The 18890-nt window shown below is 39.4% G+C and overlaps 1 protein-coding gene across 1 annotated transcript; it reads left to right on the forward strand.

The window, feature by feature from the left end:
- The first annotated feature begins 4672 nt into the window (after nt 1-4672).
- On the forward strand, nt 4673-11453 carry nudc (nudC nuclear distribution protein). The gene is made up of 9 exons (XM_041967193.1): nt 4673-4873; nt 5319-5396; nt 5520-5726; nt 5815-5886; nt 5964-6077; nt 8610-8804; nt 8890-8973; nt 9074-9192; nt 10583-11453. The coding sequence occupies exons 1-9, from the start codon at nt 4799-4801 to the stop codon at nt 10632-10634; spliced, it is 996 nt and encodes a 331-aa protein (XP_041823127.1). The 5' UTR covers nt 4673-4798; the 3' UTR covers nt 10635-11453.
- Nucleotides 11454-18890: the final 7437 nt, after the last annotated feature.

Here is an 18890-nt window from a genome sequence, read left to right on the forward strand (position 1 = left end):
ACACAATTGAACAATATGCAACATAAGGAAACTGTTAGGGCTACAAGGGTTTCAGGAAACACTATCCTGTTGCCTGTTTTTTTTTACTTCTTTACACGTGGCTCCAGTTTAGTAGGCCTACCTATCAGCTGATTTACCTTATCACCCTCAGCAAGAGGCAATAGGACAAAAAAACTGCACTGTTCTGTTGTTAGTGGCACTATTATATTATATTATTGTTGAATAAGTCCCTGCCAACTAATATATTTTAGCAAGTTCAAACACAACTATATTATATTATTCTGCATGAATTTGTTAAATTATTGTTTAACAAGTTCATGCAAAACAATATATTAAATTAGTGGCTTGCATCACGAACGATGGTAGAGGGCTAGTTTTGCTCCTGTTGCTCTTGCTTGTTAGCCTCATTTTGAAAAAAAAATCTTTTCAACTTCACCTCTGTGTTTCAGGTGACATTACGTGACTCACAGCCAGTTGTATTGGTCAACAGTCGCTGTTCCTGTGTAGCTGGATGTGGAATGGGCAACCACTTGGTTGCTTTGTTATATCAAACAGCCCATTACTCTGTAAGTAGTTTGTCAGTCATACCTCCAGTCCTTGCTTGTACACAAACCGAACAGAAGTGGCATAAACCCCGATCATTGGTTTGTATTACTTGAATGAATAAACACTTGAATCAGTCTTTACTAGTACATTTTCTCCTAACATGAACTTTTACATAAATAGGGAGTGAAGCCAGGACCTGTCGACACCATGGTTGTCAGAAAGGCCAAACCAGGTGCTACCACAGCCAGTGGAATTAGGTGTGTAATAGATAATGTATACAGGCAGACTATAATTTGTTGTAAGAAAAACAATGTATTTATTACCTGATTGTGTACCTTGTGTATTTTAGATAACATTACACGATTCACAGACTGTTTTATGGCTTTCTGGAGTACAATGCATGTTATTGTTGTTGTAAAAATGCATGTCATTGATTGCCTGATGATGTTGTTTCAGATCTAAACTTTACAAGGGCTACAGTGGTGATCTCCCAGTCCCATCCACACTCAACCCTGGAACTGCCTACACTGAAATGGCTGCAGAATGTGTCCCCCTCAACTGCCAAATTAACATTTCAGCTGACAAGCCACTTGTCAATTCCATCTTTGGCATGGTGCAAGCTGGCAGTGTGCTGTCTTACCAACACCCTCCACCTGCACCTGACAGTGTTGTTATCCATGAAGATGCACCTCCATTTCCTAGATTGCCACTTGAGGGTTACCACCTGCAACCTACCGAGTGTTCATTTGTGCCAACACACCAACAATACCTGCATCTAAGCTCCCTGTCTGTGACCATGACACAGTGCCATATGATTGAGGAGGCAACCAGAAACCAAAGTGCAACAAATGAGTGGCATTCACTGAGGAGGGAGAGGGTGACTGCTTCACATTTCAGGGAGGTAAGCCATGTGAGGTCAGGTACAGCAGAAAACCTGGCTGAGAGGATGATTAGAGGGACAAGACAGACTGCACTTATGAAAAGGGGAATAGAAATGGAGAGGGGTGCATTAAAGGACTATGCGGTTCTGAAAAACCTGAACCTGACTAAGTGTGGGTTTGTTGTGCATCCAGATGCACCTTGGCTGGGTGCATCACCTGATGGGCTTGTGTTTGATCCACTTGAACGACCATCATTTGGCCTTGTAGAAATTAAATGCCCAAATGTTTCGAGTTACGTAGATTGCAAATTTGTAAGGTCTGACCACGGAGCACATAAGCTGAAAGAGAACCACTGCTACTATTGGCAAGTTCAAGGACAGTTGTTCATCACTGGTATGCAGTGGTGTGATTTTGTCGTTTGTGCCCATGATGATATGTTCGTCCAACGCATTTACAAGGATGCTGCTGTCCTCAGGGAGATGAAAACTAAGACTGATTTGTTTTCCTTTTACACATACATGCCCAATTACCTGTCCATCTGCAAGTAATGACATAAATAAAATAACAATGTATTTTGTTTCATCAACATTTATTATTTGAACTGTATTTCATTTTGTATTTGTAACATATTTCATTTTTTAATGCATTTGTGTATGTACACTCATTGTATTTTGCATATGTAAAAAATGTAACAAGAAATTGCATTCAATTACATAACTTGACATCACAGCCTTTTTTTCTGTAGTTGCACATGTCCTAAAGTAAAAAAAAAAAAAAGAAGAAGAAAATCATATATATAATGAAGTACAAATGAGTACTAATCAATCTGTGCCGGATATAAAAAAGAAAAAGACAACCTTTATTTACGATGCATTCTGTCTTTCGGAATTTGTGAGTGCTTGCCCAGGTTTTAACCAAGGGCTTATTTTAATAATTAACCAAAAGACATGCAATTGTGTAAAGTTGATTGATGCTGCCCGTGAGTGAAAGTGGATTTCTGTACTAAATATTTTATGCTCCTTCACTCTGCGGATGAGGCGTTCAACGTGGACCCTAAGTCTGGCAATAGACTGAGTCTTTGTCACCTCTGGCCCTGACGGTTGTGCTCTCTTTGATAAGAAGGCAGGTATGTAGGCTTTGCAGGGCACACAAGTCTTTTACAAGGAAACCCTTGTCAACCATATTGGCCAGAGCGGGGTTTAAGAGAAGCACAATACAAGACTGCCTCAGAATCTCCCTATCACTGATACCACCTTCGTACAGAGGCGACACAAATGTTACTGCTCCATGAGGGGTCATCCCAATCAACCCTTTGAAGGTACAGTGTGATTTGTAACTTGAAAACACCTCACTCTGAAGAAGAAGGGAGTTTGGTGTTTGGCAACAGAGTTCAGTGCAGTCCAAAATGATTTGGATATCAGAGAAATCCTTAAACTCCTCTGGCAGGTGCGCTTTTACTGTCTCCTCATCCAACCAAATACCCACAGCCCCCAGCACAGCGTAGAGGAAACTGGCCCATGTGTTTATGATGCAGCTTACAGTGGATTGGTGAATTTTGAAGCGATGTGCCTAATCTCTGCATCAGACCCAATGACAAGTAATTCATAAACAAAAGAACTCATCAATGGGTTGAAGAACCTGAGGGAGGGGAAAAAAATCATTACCAATCAGCCATGTCGAACGTCAGACTAATTCAGGGTGGGTCGACCATTTTTCTGCCAAAGTATTATGCCGTGTGCATTTTGTCATCTATTTATCAGACCCTACATTGACAAATTGAGCAATATGAGCCACTGTAGTTCATTATCTGGTCTGCAGCATCTGCTCAAATTGAAGAATGTGTTAATGCTGACTCTGATCTAAAGTAAAAAACACAGTGTGTACCGCCAAGTATTTTATTTATTCATTCATTATTTATTAATATAGCCGAGAAGTGTAGACTTAAGATAGACTAGCCTAACTTGACATAAAAATGAATATGAAGAAGCTGACAACAGAAAAATATTCACTGTTGCACTTGCAGTGTGAGAAACCTGACTAGCCACAACTCTCTGTGCTCTTGTCACCCGTACAATCTTGTGGATGGCTGGCTGTACTTGTCTCCAACAGGCCATCAGGTGGGTGTGACTGGCAAATCTGCAAGACATTACGTAATATTAATTTTATTCAAATCTATATTTGAAGTCCTAGAATAATGGCCATAGCTATAAATATGTTAAATACGTGCAGAAATTAAAATCTTCTGAAACTGTGTGAGTGTGTATCTCTCTCTCTATATATATATATTCACACACACACACACACATTTATAAAGTGCTGTATGTTAACACACCCAGACTTAGAGTAACCACCTAAAGGTGGTTACAAAATCTTTGAGATGTATACATGTATACATCTCAACATAGATTATGTACCTTGTAAATAATCTGATATCATCTGATGCAGAAAAATGCTCCAAACAAGTGTCGGCTACAAACTCTGGAGCTATCGGATACTATAAATTTGTCACGTCTGATGTTGATTATCCAGCGGCTTTGTAACTCCTTATCCTTAGGGAAAGTGTGGAAACTGAGGTAGGAGTTGCATCTGGCTGACGCTGTGCAAAATGGGACACAACAGTGGTGGCTTGCTGTACTTCCAACTCGTTTCTGGCATGTTATCTTTGCTTGTCTGCACGACATTGTTAAGTGAACAATAAACTAAAAAAAAAACATCACAAGCTAATAAGATAAAACGAGAAAAACAGAACTACAACGGCGTGAACAACGACATCCAATTAGTAAGACTAAACTGGCTTATGATGTCTGGGTTTGCAAAAGCCGTCCATTTTGGATAATGAGACCAAAAGTCCAAGATCGAGACACATGTCTTTGCAAGATTCATGCCAACACTTAGTTCATGGCCGATAAGCTCTTTTACCACATTAGATAGTCTTTGTAGCCAGACTTCAGCAAAGAATGCATGTAAGGAGAGTGCCTCCATTGCTTGAAGGTGGTACTTTCGATCCGAGTCAACAGACAAACTGGATGGAGTGGAGCTCTAAAGACGAAGAACGAGAAAAGAAGAAAAAAATGGATCAAGAGAGAAGTTTGTTGCCCATTTAACTGTTAAAGAATGTAAGGTATCCGACTTCACATCAGTTCATTAGAAAACTAGATCGTCATTCATGTAGATTTTGCGCTTAAGTGATTGGTTGTTTCAATTGCCAAACAAAATACATTCCGTTCATTGGTCGAAATAAAGAAGGCGTGGTTTGTTACCAGGAAGTGCTTGCTGTGTAACTGTACTGGCCTTTCTAGAGCAACTTTTTTTGTTTTCTTTAGCTTTCATCCGCGGCCATCTCTCTCTTAGACCATATCTTCTTTTCAAAGATGGGTGACGACGAAGAAAAGTATGACGGGATGCTTCTTGTTATGGCCCAACAGCACGAAGGAGGGGTACAAGAGGTAAAGCAACGTGCTAACACCGACATGCTAGCGTTGAAGCTAATGTGGCTAGCCTGTAAGCTTATCAGCACTTGCCACATAAATATGTTTCAGGTTATTTTTTTCCACAGAGGTAAGCATGTGATGCTGTCACCTATCAGAATCTGAAGATAGTTTATCGCATAATAAAAAAAAAAAATCAGGGGTTCTAGAAAATTCGACAAACACGTGACAAAATTGGTAGCAAGGATTTTATGTCTTGATGGTTTGACGGTCCATTTTTTTAAAACACAATGATAGTTATCCGTATGGTGATACAGAATTCTGTAAATGACTACTTTTCTTTAACAAAGAGAAACTGATGCATGAACAAATGTTTGACTATATGTGTGGAACTCAGCATTGAAAACACACGGAGCAAATATCTAACATAACATTTTTTCATATATTTTTTGTCTTTCAACAGTTAGTAAACACGTTTTTTAGCTTTCTACGCCGCAAAACCGATTTCTTCACAGGTGGTGACACAGGCGCTGCAGAGAAGGTGAGCAATCTAACTCCATCTTTAGCTTTTGTAACACATGAGTCTCCATCATCACCAGGCTCTGCTGGGTGATGGTGGCACGCCTTCTTCCACCCGTCATTTATAGCCATCTGTCTCTTTCAGCTGGTAAAGGAAGCCTTTGATCACCACAGCAAGCAGGCACTAAAGGCCCACAAGGATAAGCAGATGAAACATGAGAAGGAAAAGGAGAAAGCTGAAAGAGCGGCCAAGCTCGCAGAGGAGGAGAGGAAAAAGAAAAATGATGACGGACCGAGGATTCAGGAACTGACAGATGAAGAAGCAGAGAAACTTCAGTCTGAGCTCGACAAGGTGAAATTTTAATTCATTTCTCTCTTTGTCAAGCAAATGAGTTCTAGTTTCATGTGAATGATTTTATTTATTTATTTATTTTTTGTAGAAAAATAAAGAAGCGGAGAAAATGAAGAATCAAACAGCAGAAGCAGCTAAAACATCTGATAAAGAAAAAGGGGTGAGTGGATGGTTTGGTGTTGACAGGTAAAGAAATGAAGGTCTGCTTACTCACTGCTATGTTTCCATTTTATCCAGTCTGACTCGGAAGGAGAGGAGGATGAGAAGGATAAAGATAAACTGAAGCCTAACTCAGGAAATGGAGCAGATCTACCCAACTACAAGTGGACACAGACTCTGTCTGAAGTTGATGTGAGTTCCTTTTGTCTTCAGACTTTCAGGGCTTAAAATATTCTGGAAATGTACCGGATCTCTGGCTGGCAGTGCAAAAATTGTAGGTGTACCCCAATTTTAACAGCGTCGTTCTCAGAAGCTCATTTTTATACATTCAGGGTTTACATTCTTTGCCCCCCCCCCCCCCCCCCCCCCCTCACATTTTGTTAAATACTATTAATATTTATTTTCTACGGATCTTCTCCAGGACAGCCTCCAGGGTCAACTCAAACAGATAAAGTGAGTTTGATGAAGGCTGCTGGTTTTCTGGTGACTTTTTTTTTAGCCAGTATAGTTTCATTTTAAAGGCCAGTTTCCACCGGGTGCGTGTGCGCTGCGTTACGGCTCTCTGCTAAACATATGTGCCAACTCTATGTTTTAACGGATCACGTGTCCAGAGCATGTCAAGATGTTCTAGAGCTCGGTAGTGTTGGATTTCTATCTAATTATTTTTTAAATAACTTCTTAGCTGCAGCAGCGTTAACACATCTAACTCACTTCCACCTTTTCTGCTTCATTTTGCTCAGACAGTGAAAAACTCTTAAATTAGTGAGGAAAATAACCACATATGAGTAAATTCCACCATTTTGCATGTTTTACAATTGTTTCTGTGATTCTCATCCACGTCTTTCCTCGTTGAACTGGACGTAATGCGTGTTGGTCTAAATTTCAAACCAACTCAGAACACTGTACAGCTTGGAATCAGAAGTAAAACCAACCACTTCTCTTGGCTTTTTATCACGGTGTTATTCTTCTCTGAGCTCAGGTAAGGACAGAATGAGCATAGAATACTTAGATAGACATTCGGAGATCATGAAAGTCCTTCACTCAGACCCGGAAAATGTTAGTCGCACCGGTGCGACTAAGAAAAAAGGTTAGTCGCACTCAGCAGATGTTTGGTTGCGTGGTTGCTCTCTAGAGCCCTGCTATGAATCCTTAATGAAGAAAAGCCCGAAGGAGAATTTATCAGACATATTCTGCTGGTCCATTGTCCACTTCCTGTGGTCTTTGCATCATTTTATATGATCTTCGGGATTGATGGATGAAAGAAAGGGTTTGGAAATTATGGCGTGCAACAGTATCAGGCTGCATTAGGCTCTAAATAAACTGATTTGATTGATATTGTCTTAGGGAAATGTTGGTTTAGGCCTGCAGTCACTGAAGTAGCTGAATGGTTGGTGTTTCCCACAGACCAGGTAGCAATTTAAGATGCTCCAGTGGCACCAGTGAGGGAATCAAGTTTCTCAGTGGTTGGTGGAGTTGGTCATTGGGGTGTATGCAAAGTGTGTGCAGGTGGCGGCGTTCAAACACACACTTTCTGAGCTGGCAAATTAAATAAACATAAAAAAAAAGAACCATTTGAAATTATTCAGCTCAACTTTAATTCTTGAAGTCAAGTTCTTTAACAGAAGAACTTTCATTCGTCATATTGCAAGCTGGGGGGCCGGGTAATTCGATGTTTCCAGCTACTTCCAGTATCGCACTGCTGAGTCAGGATTATCTTATGAACCATAACTGTGGCTTGGGGATAACGAATCAACAAAATACCCTTTTATTTACATAGAAAGGCGGGGGGGTGAATTGCTATCAGATATAAAGTGTCAACTAACCATTATTTAGGTAAGCTTCAGATGTCCCAGGTGTCAGTGAATGCAGCATTACATAATGTTCTACATTAACACTGAAACATATCATTTGCTGTTTGTTTTTACATATTTAACATCTGATGACCACTAATCTGCAAATTCTTTTCTAAAATTTCAGCTTTATAAATAAAGAAAAACAAAATTTTATTTGTGCCTCACAAACACACACAACACACAAACAACAAAGTTAGTACACGTGCCATATTAAAAATCTGAATTTGACATAATCTCTGTGGCAGAAGCTTATTTTGGGCATGTAGGTGCTTCGTTACAGTGGCGAACCACCAAAAACCACTTTATCCTCCTTATTTTTGGAGATTCTGACAGTTTTACAGGCTTACATTTAGAGGATGGCTGCAAGATGACCCATTTGAGACATCGCCCAATTAACCACTAAGTTGTTGTGTGTGGGGGTGGGGGTGGCAAACACCAATGCATCTTATCTGGTGGACCATGGCTCAAAAAGTTTTGAAAACCACTGGTTTAGGGGCCGTCCCCACTACGCCGGATTGCAGCAAATCCGGCGTAGTGGGGACGCCACCCCACCCAACCTCTTATCTATAATTGTGTTAAATAATCGAGATCTCAATTTCAATCAAAATAATCGTGATTATCATTTTTCCCATAATCGAGCAGCACCTAAGATATAGATCTGATTACATTGTTTTAGTGGAGTTGACAGTTTCTAAACTCACAGTTTGCTCTTTTTAGATATTAAATAGTCGATTATTTGTATTTAATAAATATATTTCTGAATGAACACTGAACCAAAACTGGAATTTTAAAGATTAAATCTAAATTGCAATATTGGTCAGAAAAATCCTTTTTTCCTGAGAAATGAACTGGTTTTAAAATCCTCCCACAGCTGGCTGTGCCTTTCGACGTGAAGTTCCGCATCAAGAGCAGGGATGTGGTGGTGGACATCCAGCGACGCTCCATCAAGGTCGGCCTGAAGGGACACCCTCCTGTTATCGACAGCCAGCTCTACAACGAGGTGAAGGTGGAAGAGAGCTCCTGGCTCATCGATGATGGAAAAGTGGTTACCGTCCACCTGGAGAAGGTGAGAACATGTTTGTTTTGTGGACGTTGCCCTTCCCACCTTCAGGTGACATGTAACTGAGTCAAACTTTACGCTTTGATTTCAGATTAATAAAATGGAGTGGTGGAGCAGGATTGTAACCACAGATCCAGAAATGAACACCAAGAAGGTCTGTCCTGAGAACTCAAAGGTAAAGGATGAACTCAGCCTCCTCTCTCAGAATTAGTTACAAAAGCAATAATATTACTAACAAGTGTTTCATTATCATCTTTCACCTTCCTACGGAGCAGCTGTCAGACCTGGATGGAGAAACTCGCGGGATGGTGGAGAAGATGATGTATGACCAGCGGCAGAAGTCAATGGGCCTACCTACATCCGAAGAGCAGAAGAAACAAGATATTCTTAAAAAGTAAGTTCCCATTGCTGCACCACTTCCCTTCCACTCAGCGCTGTAACTGCAACCCGGTCATATGTGTGTTTGCCAGCTTCTGCTGAGACCCAAATACAGCTTTTATGTTTAGTCTTATCTTTTTCTTTTGTAGCAGTGAGGTAAGCCTTTATCTTTTTGGGTCATTTTTGGGTTATAGTTACACTGTTTTTGGTCTCTAAAAGAAAAACTGTACTTTGACTTTGCAAAATGGAGGAATTGAGCTCACATGGGTCTGACCAGAAATTTCCTCTCATAAAATAAATACTGTGGCTGAAGTCACCCCCTGCTGGCCACTAGAAAGAATAAACTTTTAAAGCACTTTCAGATTTACTTCACTTTTCATACTTGATACTTTAGTTCGTTAGCCACTTAAAGCAGAACACACTGAATATTTAATAAAGGTGAGTGCAGTTTAACTGCAGCATGGGTAACAAAGCACCAGGCTTTTCTGCAGGTAGACGATTACAAGACATAAACAAAAAGAAAAGTAAAGATAATTTATTAGAGATATAAAGATAAATAGAGCTTTCTGATTATTTTGTATTAAAACATTTTTGTTTTAATTAGGGCTGTAACTTATGTTCAAATTATTTGATTTAACTAATTACAAAAAATGGTCGATTAAAATTCCCGGTAATCGAAGCTTTGTTTAACAAGAACAAACAAACCGTTCTGTTTAATACATCACGTCTGGTCTGCAAAACCTACGTCCGCTATTACCTAGGGATGCGTCGGTATGTTATTGGTAGTTGTTATCGGTACCGATATTGGAGAAATTTCTATATCGGTATCAGTGACAATGGGCCCGATCCATAGGCGCAAATCTATTTAGTGTAGTTCTATGCTGCATGCTTTAAGTGACGTCATGCGCCAACAACGCGCCACGCGGAGGCTCACATTTGTTTTTCAAGTGGAGCGAGCGAAGTCAAGTCAACCCGGGTTTTAAAACGGAAGACCAAAGGGTTCGCCCCGAGCAAGTCGGCAAATTTGCATCTGGTTGCCCCCTGGCTCGTTGCAACAGTACACATAACAACATGCAAACAATGTAAGGTAAAGCTAAACTGGCCTGCGACTCCTTTTCTTAAATTTATTCACATACTTTTCTGTGTTCTTTGGTGAGAAGGTTAAATCTGTGACTGGAAACAGATTTTTGTAACTACAGTCGCACCAAACCAAGGGTGAGAGTTAAGAATCAGCTGCTCTACACACTGATGCAAAACATGACACGTTCTTTGTCTTCTGTTTCTTTGCATTGTTTGTAATGGATAAAAAACTAAATAAATACTATGTTGTGAAGAAAATACACTAGTTTTCTGATCGTTTACGAACTTCCTTTATCTTCCTCGTGTTTCTGACTCTTTGTCTGCAGGTTCATGGCTCAGCATCCAGAGATGGATTTCTCTAAAGCCAAATTCAGCTGAGAGCTGCCGTCGGATCCGTGCCCTGTAGCATCAACATGTTCACGGTTTGATGTTTCTCCATCAGAGCCAGCCTTGGACATCAAAGAACTCCTCCATCTTTTCCTAAATGCACACGCCTTTTGTTTTGACCTACATATGTTAAGTGCTTCAGTTATTGATGTCTGATCAATGTTGGCGTCATTCTTTCTTTGCGTGTAGTTCTCATGTAAAGATGTGTCTGGATTTTTTTTAATAAATTAATCTTAAAAACAAAGATTGGATTTTCTGCAGTCAGTTTAAGCTTTTATCTTCCTGCTTTAGGTTTTTTTTTTTTTATAGTGTGATCCTGTAGGTCCTCTGTGTCACTGAGCATCACTTTTAATATGTTTGAATTAAATTTATCGGTTTAGATGTATTAAATGAAAAGGGAAGGACAACATCCACAGGCTGGAAAAGGTTTTATTTTTCAGCCACAAGAGGGAAGCAAAGGGTTTTCCTTTGGGTCTAATGGGAACGTTTTGGATGTTTAACACTGCCTTAAATAGTTTTGCTTGTAGCGCAGTGACATGTTAAATGTAATGAACGAATACTGAAGACTCAAGGCTGATAAGTTTGAATTCTAATATAAATAGGACTAAACTGAAACAGTTACATCATCAAATCCAAAGACTCATCAGCTAGATTAACGTGTAGTAAATGTCTTTGGAAACATTTTTTAAATTCTAAAAATAAAAAATATTGAAGGATACCTGAGGATTACATATTACATGAATGTGGAGCATTTACGGACAGACAATAATTGCTGTTAAAATTACTTTTGCAGTGATATTAATTTTCGTGTGCAACTGTTGCCGATGTAAAAAGAAAAATAAATGCAGGATAATGTTTTATCGAATGTGTCTGAGCTTTAAACAACAGGAGCTACATGTTCCAAACGTGGTCCAGTCTATTCTGAGTTCTGCACTGGTTTTGTAATGAAATGTTAGACTTGCTATAAAACATTTTTCATTGCAAGAGCTCTGCACTGCCCAGTTTCAACCTCAGGGATGTCAGACTCTACAAAATCTACATTTTGTCCAATTTATAATAACTGTACATATAAACCAAATTATAAGACAACACATCTTCTCTTTGATTATGTCCCCATCCTAAGTGGTGTGGGCCAGAAGAAGACGGTGGAGAGGAAACATTTACAGCAGGGATCTCCAACTCCGGTCCTCATGAGCTGAGCATGAGTTGGAGACCCCTGATTTACAGGAAGGAAAAACCTCCAGCAGAACCATGAGGGGTCAACAAGCAGGAAGGGATACCTGCTGAGAATAAAAGGAAACACGTTAATGACATAGAAAAAAAAAACAAAAAGAAAAGTGGTATTTTTGGTTCAGAATTAATGGATCATTTCTGTGTTTTCAGTTTTTTTTTTTTTTTGAATCTAGGCTACTGTTCATCTATCTAGCGGATGATGATTCTTTTTTATGGTGTCATGTTTTAGAGAACAATAGGCATGATTACTTTTACAAAGAAGCTCATCAAGGGCTCGAAACTAAAATGTGTATTAATTTGATGCCATATCAAGTCATGTTTGAAATAATAGTAAATTTATATGTATATATATATATATATATACATATACATAAATAAATCTTGGTGTCTTAGGGTGTGTTTCCAGGGTCAGGGATTGTAAATAAGATGTGGCATCTATCGTTATGATGGCGGGATTTTCTAAGGTGAGTGACCCTATGGCTTGGCAGAGGTCTGCGCGCTTAGTGCTGCTAGTTAAAGATCAAAAGCGAGCCGAGAAACCAGTCCCATTCTGTACAGGGATGCCGGTTACAAATTCAAGTATGTCTGCACATACTTAGCTTACCTTAACCAGTTACTGAGCCCATCCCTCCTTACCTTAGTAGTCTTTTCTTGGTTTTCTGGAACAGTTAATTTCTGTCTCAATTCTTCATTTGCATGTAACTGTTCCTTCATTTAATTTGCTGTCTTTGTTTTTTTTTTGTTTTTTTTTTATTAAATGATCATTTTGAATCATTGTCTTTGACTTGAACCAGTCCCCTTTGCACTACTGATCAGGACTCTTTGAGTTATCATGGTGTGTGTATAAAGCAGCTCTAAAATGACCTTCTAATCGTGTACATGTACAACTCCAAAAAAATATTGAAAAAAAATTTGGTTATTTTGCATCCGATGGCAGCAACACGTCTAAAAAGTTGGAACAGGAGCAGCAAAAGTCTGGAAAAGTAATCGGTACGGAGCAAAAACAACTGGAGGAGTTTTTTAACAACTAAACAGGTTAACTGACGCTAAGTCAGTAACAGCGATCCGACTTATTTAGAATTGGGGTTGTAGTTTGTAAATAACCCCTTGTAGTAAGTTGATTGGACTTTTTGGTAGTTTGAGGCCCAAGCTTTGCCAAGTTCTTCTCTGAAGCGGTAGCTGTTTACTATTACCTTCCATTTTAAGGCTAACTATTCAGGAAAATCATTTGACACAATCATTTCCATCAGCTGTCTCACTGAAGGAGTCTCTTAGTGTCCTGCAATGCTTGCATATGTGGTCTGAAGCCTGAGGATAATCAGCATCTCACCACCAATGAGTAAAACTCTGGGTTTCTCAGTCAGTCCACACTGGATATCATACATCTCTGCTAAATGTTACTTCACTGAGGACTGGTTTGGGTACAAGTTTTGTCAGGTTGTGTGACTGTCCACAGAGAACTGGACAGGACTGTCAGGATGGTGAGATTCTGTCACCATCACTGCAGCGACTGGAGGAAACATACATTAGCTTATGCTGGCTAGCAGCTCTGCCTAATGTGTGAAATTGCTCATGTAGTTCAAAAACACTCCTCAAACAGCTGTCTCATCGGACACCAGAAATTTTGCAGCGACAAAGCGGCTGTCTTTAAAGCACCAGTAACCACTTAACACTTTAGGTAATGACACGGGAAGCTGAGATTTTTTTCTGTGATGGATCATTTGTTAGTAGAATTATGAAGCAGTTTAACTAACTTTAGCCTGCTGAACACGTTTAACTGTGGACATCTTTTTCTTTTTTTTTTTTTTTAATCAACAGTCCAGAGAAGGCCAGATTTTTATGGTTATGGGTATATATAGGTGGTGTTTTAGTCAAAGCAGAATCTATTTAATAATAATAAAAATGACTTAATTTTTGGTCTAACATTTGCTCTCCAGCTTTGCTTGGGCTCAGCTCCAACTCACAAAATCATTTGCTTTTCAGTTGATCAACGAGGCTCTGTCAGAAAAACTGCTGGTACATAAATATTTGCTGATTTGAGGTGGAGTGAAATCAAAATCTGTTGTGATTTTCTAGAGAATATTGTTCTGTTTAGACTAGTAGTTTGCAGTTCCAGTCCTTGAGGGCCACCGTCCTGCAGTTTTTATGTTTCCCTGCTTCAACACACCTGGTTGAATTAAATTAATGAATCATTAACAGGCTTGTGCAGAACTTGTCAAGCTGTTGGGAAACATCTAAAACCTGCAGGACAGAGAATGCAAACCAACATCATCAATGCATAGAGTTGTGGGAATAATTCACCATTTTAATTCACAAACAGTTTCTGGGCTCCTGGGGCCCTGGGTCCTTTGCTCGGGCCGCCCTGGATGGCCGGTCCCTGGTGGGGCCGGAAGCTGCCAATCTTGGCCCACTGGGACCTGTGCCCCAAGACCATGGGGGGCTCTGGCTGGGTCTCTCCTCTGCCACCCTTTGGGTGGGGCTGGGTCGTCTTCGTGGTGGGGAAGCTTGGGTTGGTGCTCCGGGGCTGCTGCTGATGGCCCGGGTCTCTGGGCTGCCCTGGTCTGCCTCTAGCCTCCATAGAGGCGTGGTCGCATTTGCAGGATCTCACTCACCACTCTTCATCACTGGTCACTCCTCATTCCTCATCCTCTGCATGCTGACACAGTCACTGAGTTGTCCAGTGAGTCTATACACTAAGAGATCATTTCTCTCTCTCTCTTTTTTTTTTTTTTTTTTTTTTTTTGTGAGTTTGTATCTGGTACTTCAGTTGTTGTTGTGATATATCTTTTTGATTTAGTTATTATTTAAGAACTCTTGATCTCTAGCAGCTCTGTTTTTCTGTAAAAACCATAGGAATTTTTCTGGTGTATTTATGTACAAGTGTAACAGTTTGTTGTCTGGTGATGGTGTGAATTGAAGGTCGTTGCCTTCTGTCTGAGGTGTTTTTGTCTCCTCTTTCTTATTTCTGCTTTCCCTTTTGCTTCTTTTCGCTGTCTTCCTTCTTTTTCTGTCCCCTCCGATCAGGTCCAGCAAGATTCCATAGATTCCATAATTCAGTTCAACAATTAATAAATAAACTAATCAGTTTATCAAGAGGAGCCTTATACCCATAAGCCTCCCCTTGGCAGAGCAAATTTGTTCGGCACAACACAGCAATCAGATTATCATTCTGCTGTTGTGATGCTGGACAGGACAGTTAAAAAAAAGAAGTCTGTTCACTGTTTTCAGATATTTCAGAGTAGATCTGCAATCAGATCCAGTGAAGTTATTTTGTATATTTTATTTTCCTTGTAATAAATAAATATACTTCCTCATATTTTTGACTGCTTTCATAGTTTTACTCCCACCGTTAGGTTAATTGATTACTATAAATTCTCCCTAGGAGTGTGTGTGAGTGTAAATGGTTGTTTGTACCCTATGTGTTATCCAGGGTGTACCTGCCTCTCACCTGTTAATGCTGGGATAGGCTCCAGCTTACCCACGACCCGTAATGGACTAAGCGGTTCAGAGAATAAACGAATGAATGAATATATATATATATATACACACACACACACATACATATATACACACACACATGCATGCAGAGTTGTACATGTGTTCGAGCAAACTCTTGAAGTGAAGTGGAAAGAAAGAAGAGACAAACAAACGAAGGTTCAGTGCTCTGGTATGTAGATTGATGGCATTTACCACAGAAATAAAGTTTTCTTTTGGTTTTTCTCTCCTTTTATTGTTTTACCTGCTAAGATTTTTTTTAAAGAGAAAAAGAAAAAGGTTGAGGTGGATAAGGTCTTAAAATCAAATTCTGTGTTTTTTTTTTTTGTAGCCCCTACACCTAATGGTTGTAATAATCATACATACTTGTGCAGGCTGGTTGTGAAAAATACTAAATGAATATTTTAGGCTCTTCTACAGGTTCCATTAACTGTTGCGAGGGGGTGAGGAAAGGCCAGAGGCCTGACGGGGCTGCGGTTGGGTGGGGCGGCAGTATAACTGTGCAGGGGTTGAGGGCACAGAGGAGGCAGCGTCTGCTCAGCTGAGAGCAATGTCTCACCAAGGTATCAGAATTTCTTCATTAACGAAGACACACAGACATCAGAGGGACAGGGTTGGGGTTCTGGGGCGGGCGAGATGGGCGGTCTGCAAACACACCTCCTTGCAGCTGCACTGACTCGCTGTTCCAGACTTGATTACTTGTTTTTTGGCAGCAGCCCCTCGTAAATCACCCACAAGGCCTTGCACAATGTGACTCACCATTACAATCGTGAAGTTTGTGGAGGCCGCTGTGCCTGTTATTCCGTAAGAATGCTTGGTGGATTATTCCTGGAAGTGGAAGAGGGATACGTGAGGAGATGACAAGACAAAGATGGGAAGCTGTCAGGTTCTGGTTTTCATGGTACACGCTTGAATTTAAACCTGACTTCTGTAATTCCTGACTAAAACCAACAACTAGCGTCAAATCTATACAAGACTGACCCATCTGCATCTCTTATTTAGATGCACCTGGGTGGTGGGCACACTCTGTAAAGCGTATTTAAAACACACACTTCCAGGGGTGGAGACGAGGCCAGTGTGCAAAGTCAAACTCCAATTGTCAATTAGCGAAGGCCAACAGTGGCTGCAGGTTGGGGTGTACAGAGCAGATCAACCATCTTGGAAAACAAAGGCTTCAGTCAGTATAAGACACTCAGATCAACACACACTGTAACTGAGAGGGCAGGGATGGCCGTGGGCTCAGCAGGACCTGTTTACTGCTCCAGACTGAGCAAAGACCATCAGCAAACATCCTCCTCCACCAAATCTGGACAACTGCTTATAAACACACACACACGCACAAAGAACACACACACTGAAAAACAAGAGCTCATTGACTTTTGGTTTTGGCTTCTGTTGTCTACCAGACAAAATAAACCCAACATCCACCTAAAAGCATTCAAACAACAGCACACGGACGTTAAAATCCTTCGACCTAATGTAGCTTAGATTGTATGCATATTGTTGTTCTTTATTTGTATAACATCATATAAAAACACTTGCTTACCATTGTGCTGTACATATAGATACACAAAAATATTCCACACACTCCCAGATATTCTAAACAGGAAATACATAAAATACATAAAAACCAAATGAAAAATAAAAATACGTGAAAATGTGGAAGACTAAAATATAGCTCAAAGACACTAAAGCAGTTACAAGATTAACCCTTTGGTGCATAGTGTCCACTACAGAGGACACATATTTAAAGGCTGTTTTTAAATGTATGCATGGGTGTGGATCATACATTAGCAACTTCGTTGGACATTAGTGAGTCACCAGTACTCTGCCACGTATGAAGAATAAATACATTTGATATAGTATATATACATACATTGTTATTACCAAGTTTGTCTCAGTGATAAACAGGACAAGAAAATGATCCAGGTGTTTTTATAGAAAATCTATTTTATATTAATATGACAAGACGTTATTTTATAAATATTTTCATAGATCAAATAGAAAAATCAATATACTGAGTCAAAGTTCAAATAAGATTAAAAACAGAAGATGTGCATGTGTCTGTAGAAGTAAAATATTTTATTTAAAAAAAATGTGGCACTGTTTTGTAATAATTCATGCACCAGAGGGTTAAAATGTTACCCAATATTGAGATAACGTGTAATAATAACATATATATATAAGACAAGAAGTTGTACTCATGCAAATTGTTCAAAGATACAGAAATTAACTGTTCTGAACTACATTTGTATTTTACACTAAATGTGGTGTAAAAAGGAATTTACCATTAACCCTTTCATGCATGGGTTTAAAAACAAAACAATGCTCTAAATCTTTTTCACATATTACTTCTACAGAAATGTTTTTTTTTTTTTTCTGGATAATGTTTTACTCTTTAAATTTATTTTGATCTATTTTAAGCATATTTTAAAAATGATAGGTTATCACATTTCCATGACATAAATATTTTGTTGTGTTGCTTTCTTCTTCTCTTTATCAGTAATTATATAATTAATAATTATGTTGTGGGAAGTATTTGTTTGCAGTGAGGCTGAAGAAGCCTCTGACTGAACAAACTCTGCTGTTTAACTGGAAGGATCAGCTTCACATCATAACATTCTGACTTTATTTATATTTTCAATTAAAACATAAATTATTAATCTATAAATAATTGTTGAAAAGCCTGTTTATTTTCCTTTTAAATGAAGCCACATTTGTAAGGAAAATGCGTTTGTGTGATGAGCAGCAGAGAAGAGCATGTGGATTGAAAAACTTGTCAAACCTTCTCTAACAGCTTCTCTTGCCACTGACACTTTGAATTGTGGGGTTTATTTACAGTTCATTGTGTCATTAGTGGATTAACAGAATCCAGAAATCTCTTAAACCCAGAAGCGAAGCTGAAAACCAGTTTATTATCCTTCTTTAGTCCAAACTTATTAAAGGTGAGTCATTGTGAAAAAATAAGTTGGCCTTGGTGAGTTTGGTGGTCTGAAAAATTCTGATTTTCTATTCTTATTTAAATCGTTTAGTGCTGTCTTCTTATCAATGCAACATGTTTTAATTAGAGGTTTTCTCTGTACAGCTGTTGCTTACCTTAATTTTACATGGACCAAATAAAACAGCGAAGCTCCCTCAAGGTGTTTGTGGTAAAATCAGAGACATAAAATGAAAATGCGACCTGCCACTTTCTTCTGCCATGCTGTCTCTTGTTTTAAGTTTTTGCTAGGTGGTCCCAACCTTGTGAATGTTAGCATGATGGGCACAACATCTGGCGTGTAAGGTGTTTTGTTATCTGACACAGAAGTGGCATGTTTCGCTGCCATTGTGCTCACTGCAATGACCACTTTCCAAGCTAACCATTATGTTAGACAGCACCATAATTAATTATACCTTATTAATCCCGATAGGAAAATTCAGCTCTGCATTTGATCCATCTCTAGAGCAGTGGGCTGCCATTTTCTGGCACCTTCGGTTCACCTCTGGTGGCAGTCCAGAGATTTAAACCTGGGTTTGTCA

Source organism: Melanotaenia boesemani, chromosome 17, assembly GCF_017639745.1.
Source record: "Melanotaenia boesemani isolate fMelBoe1 chromosome 17, fMelBoe1.pri, whole genome shotgun sequence".
Classification (NCBI taxonomy): Eukaryota; Metazoa; Chordata; class Actinopteri; order Atheriniformes; family Melanotaeniidae; genus Melanotaenia; species Melanotaenia boesemani.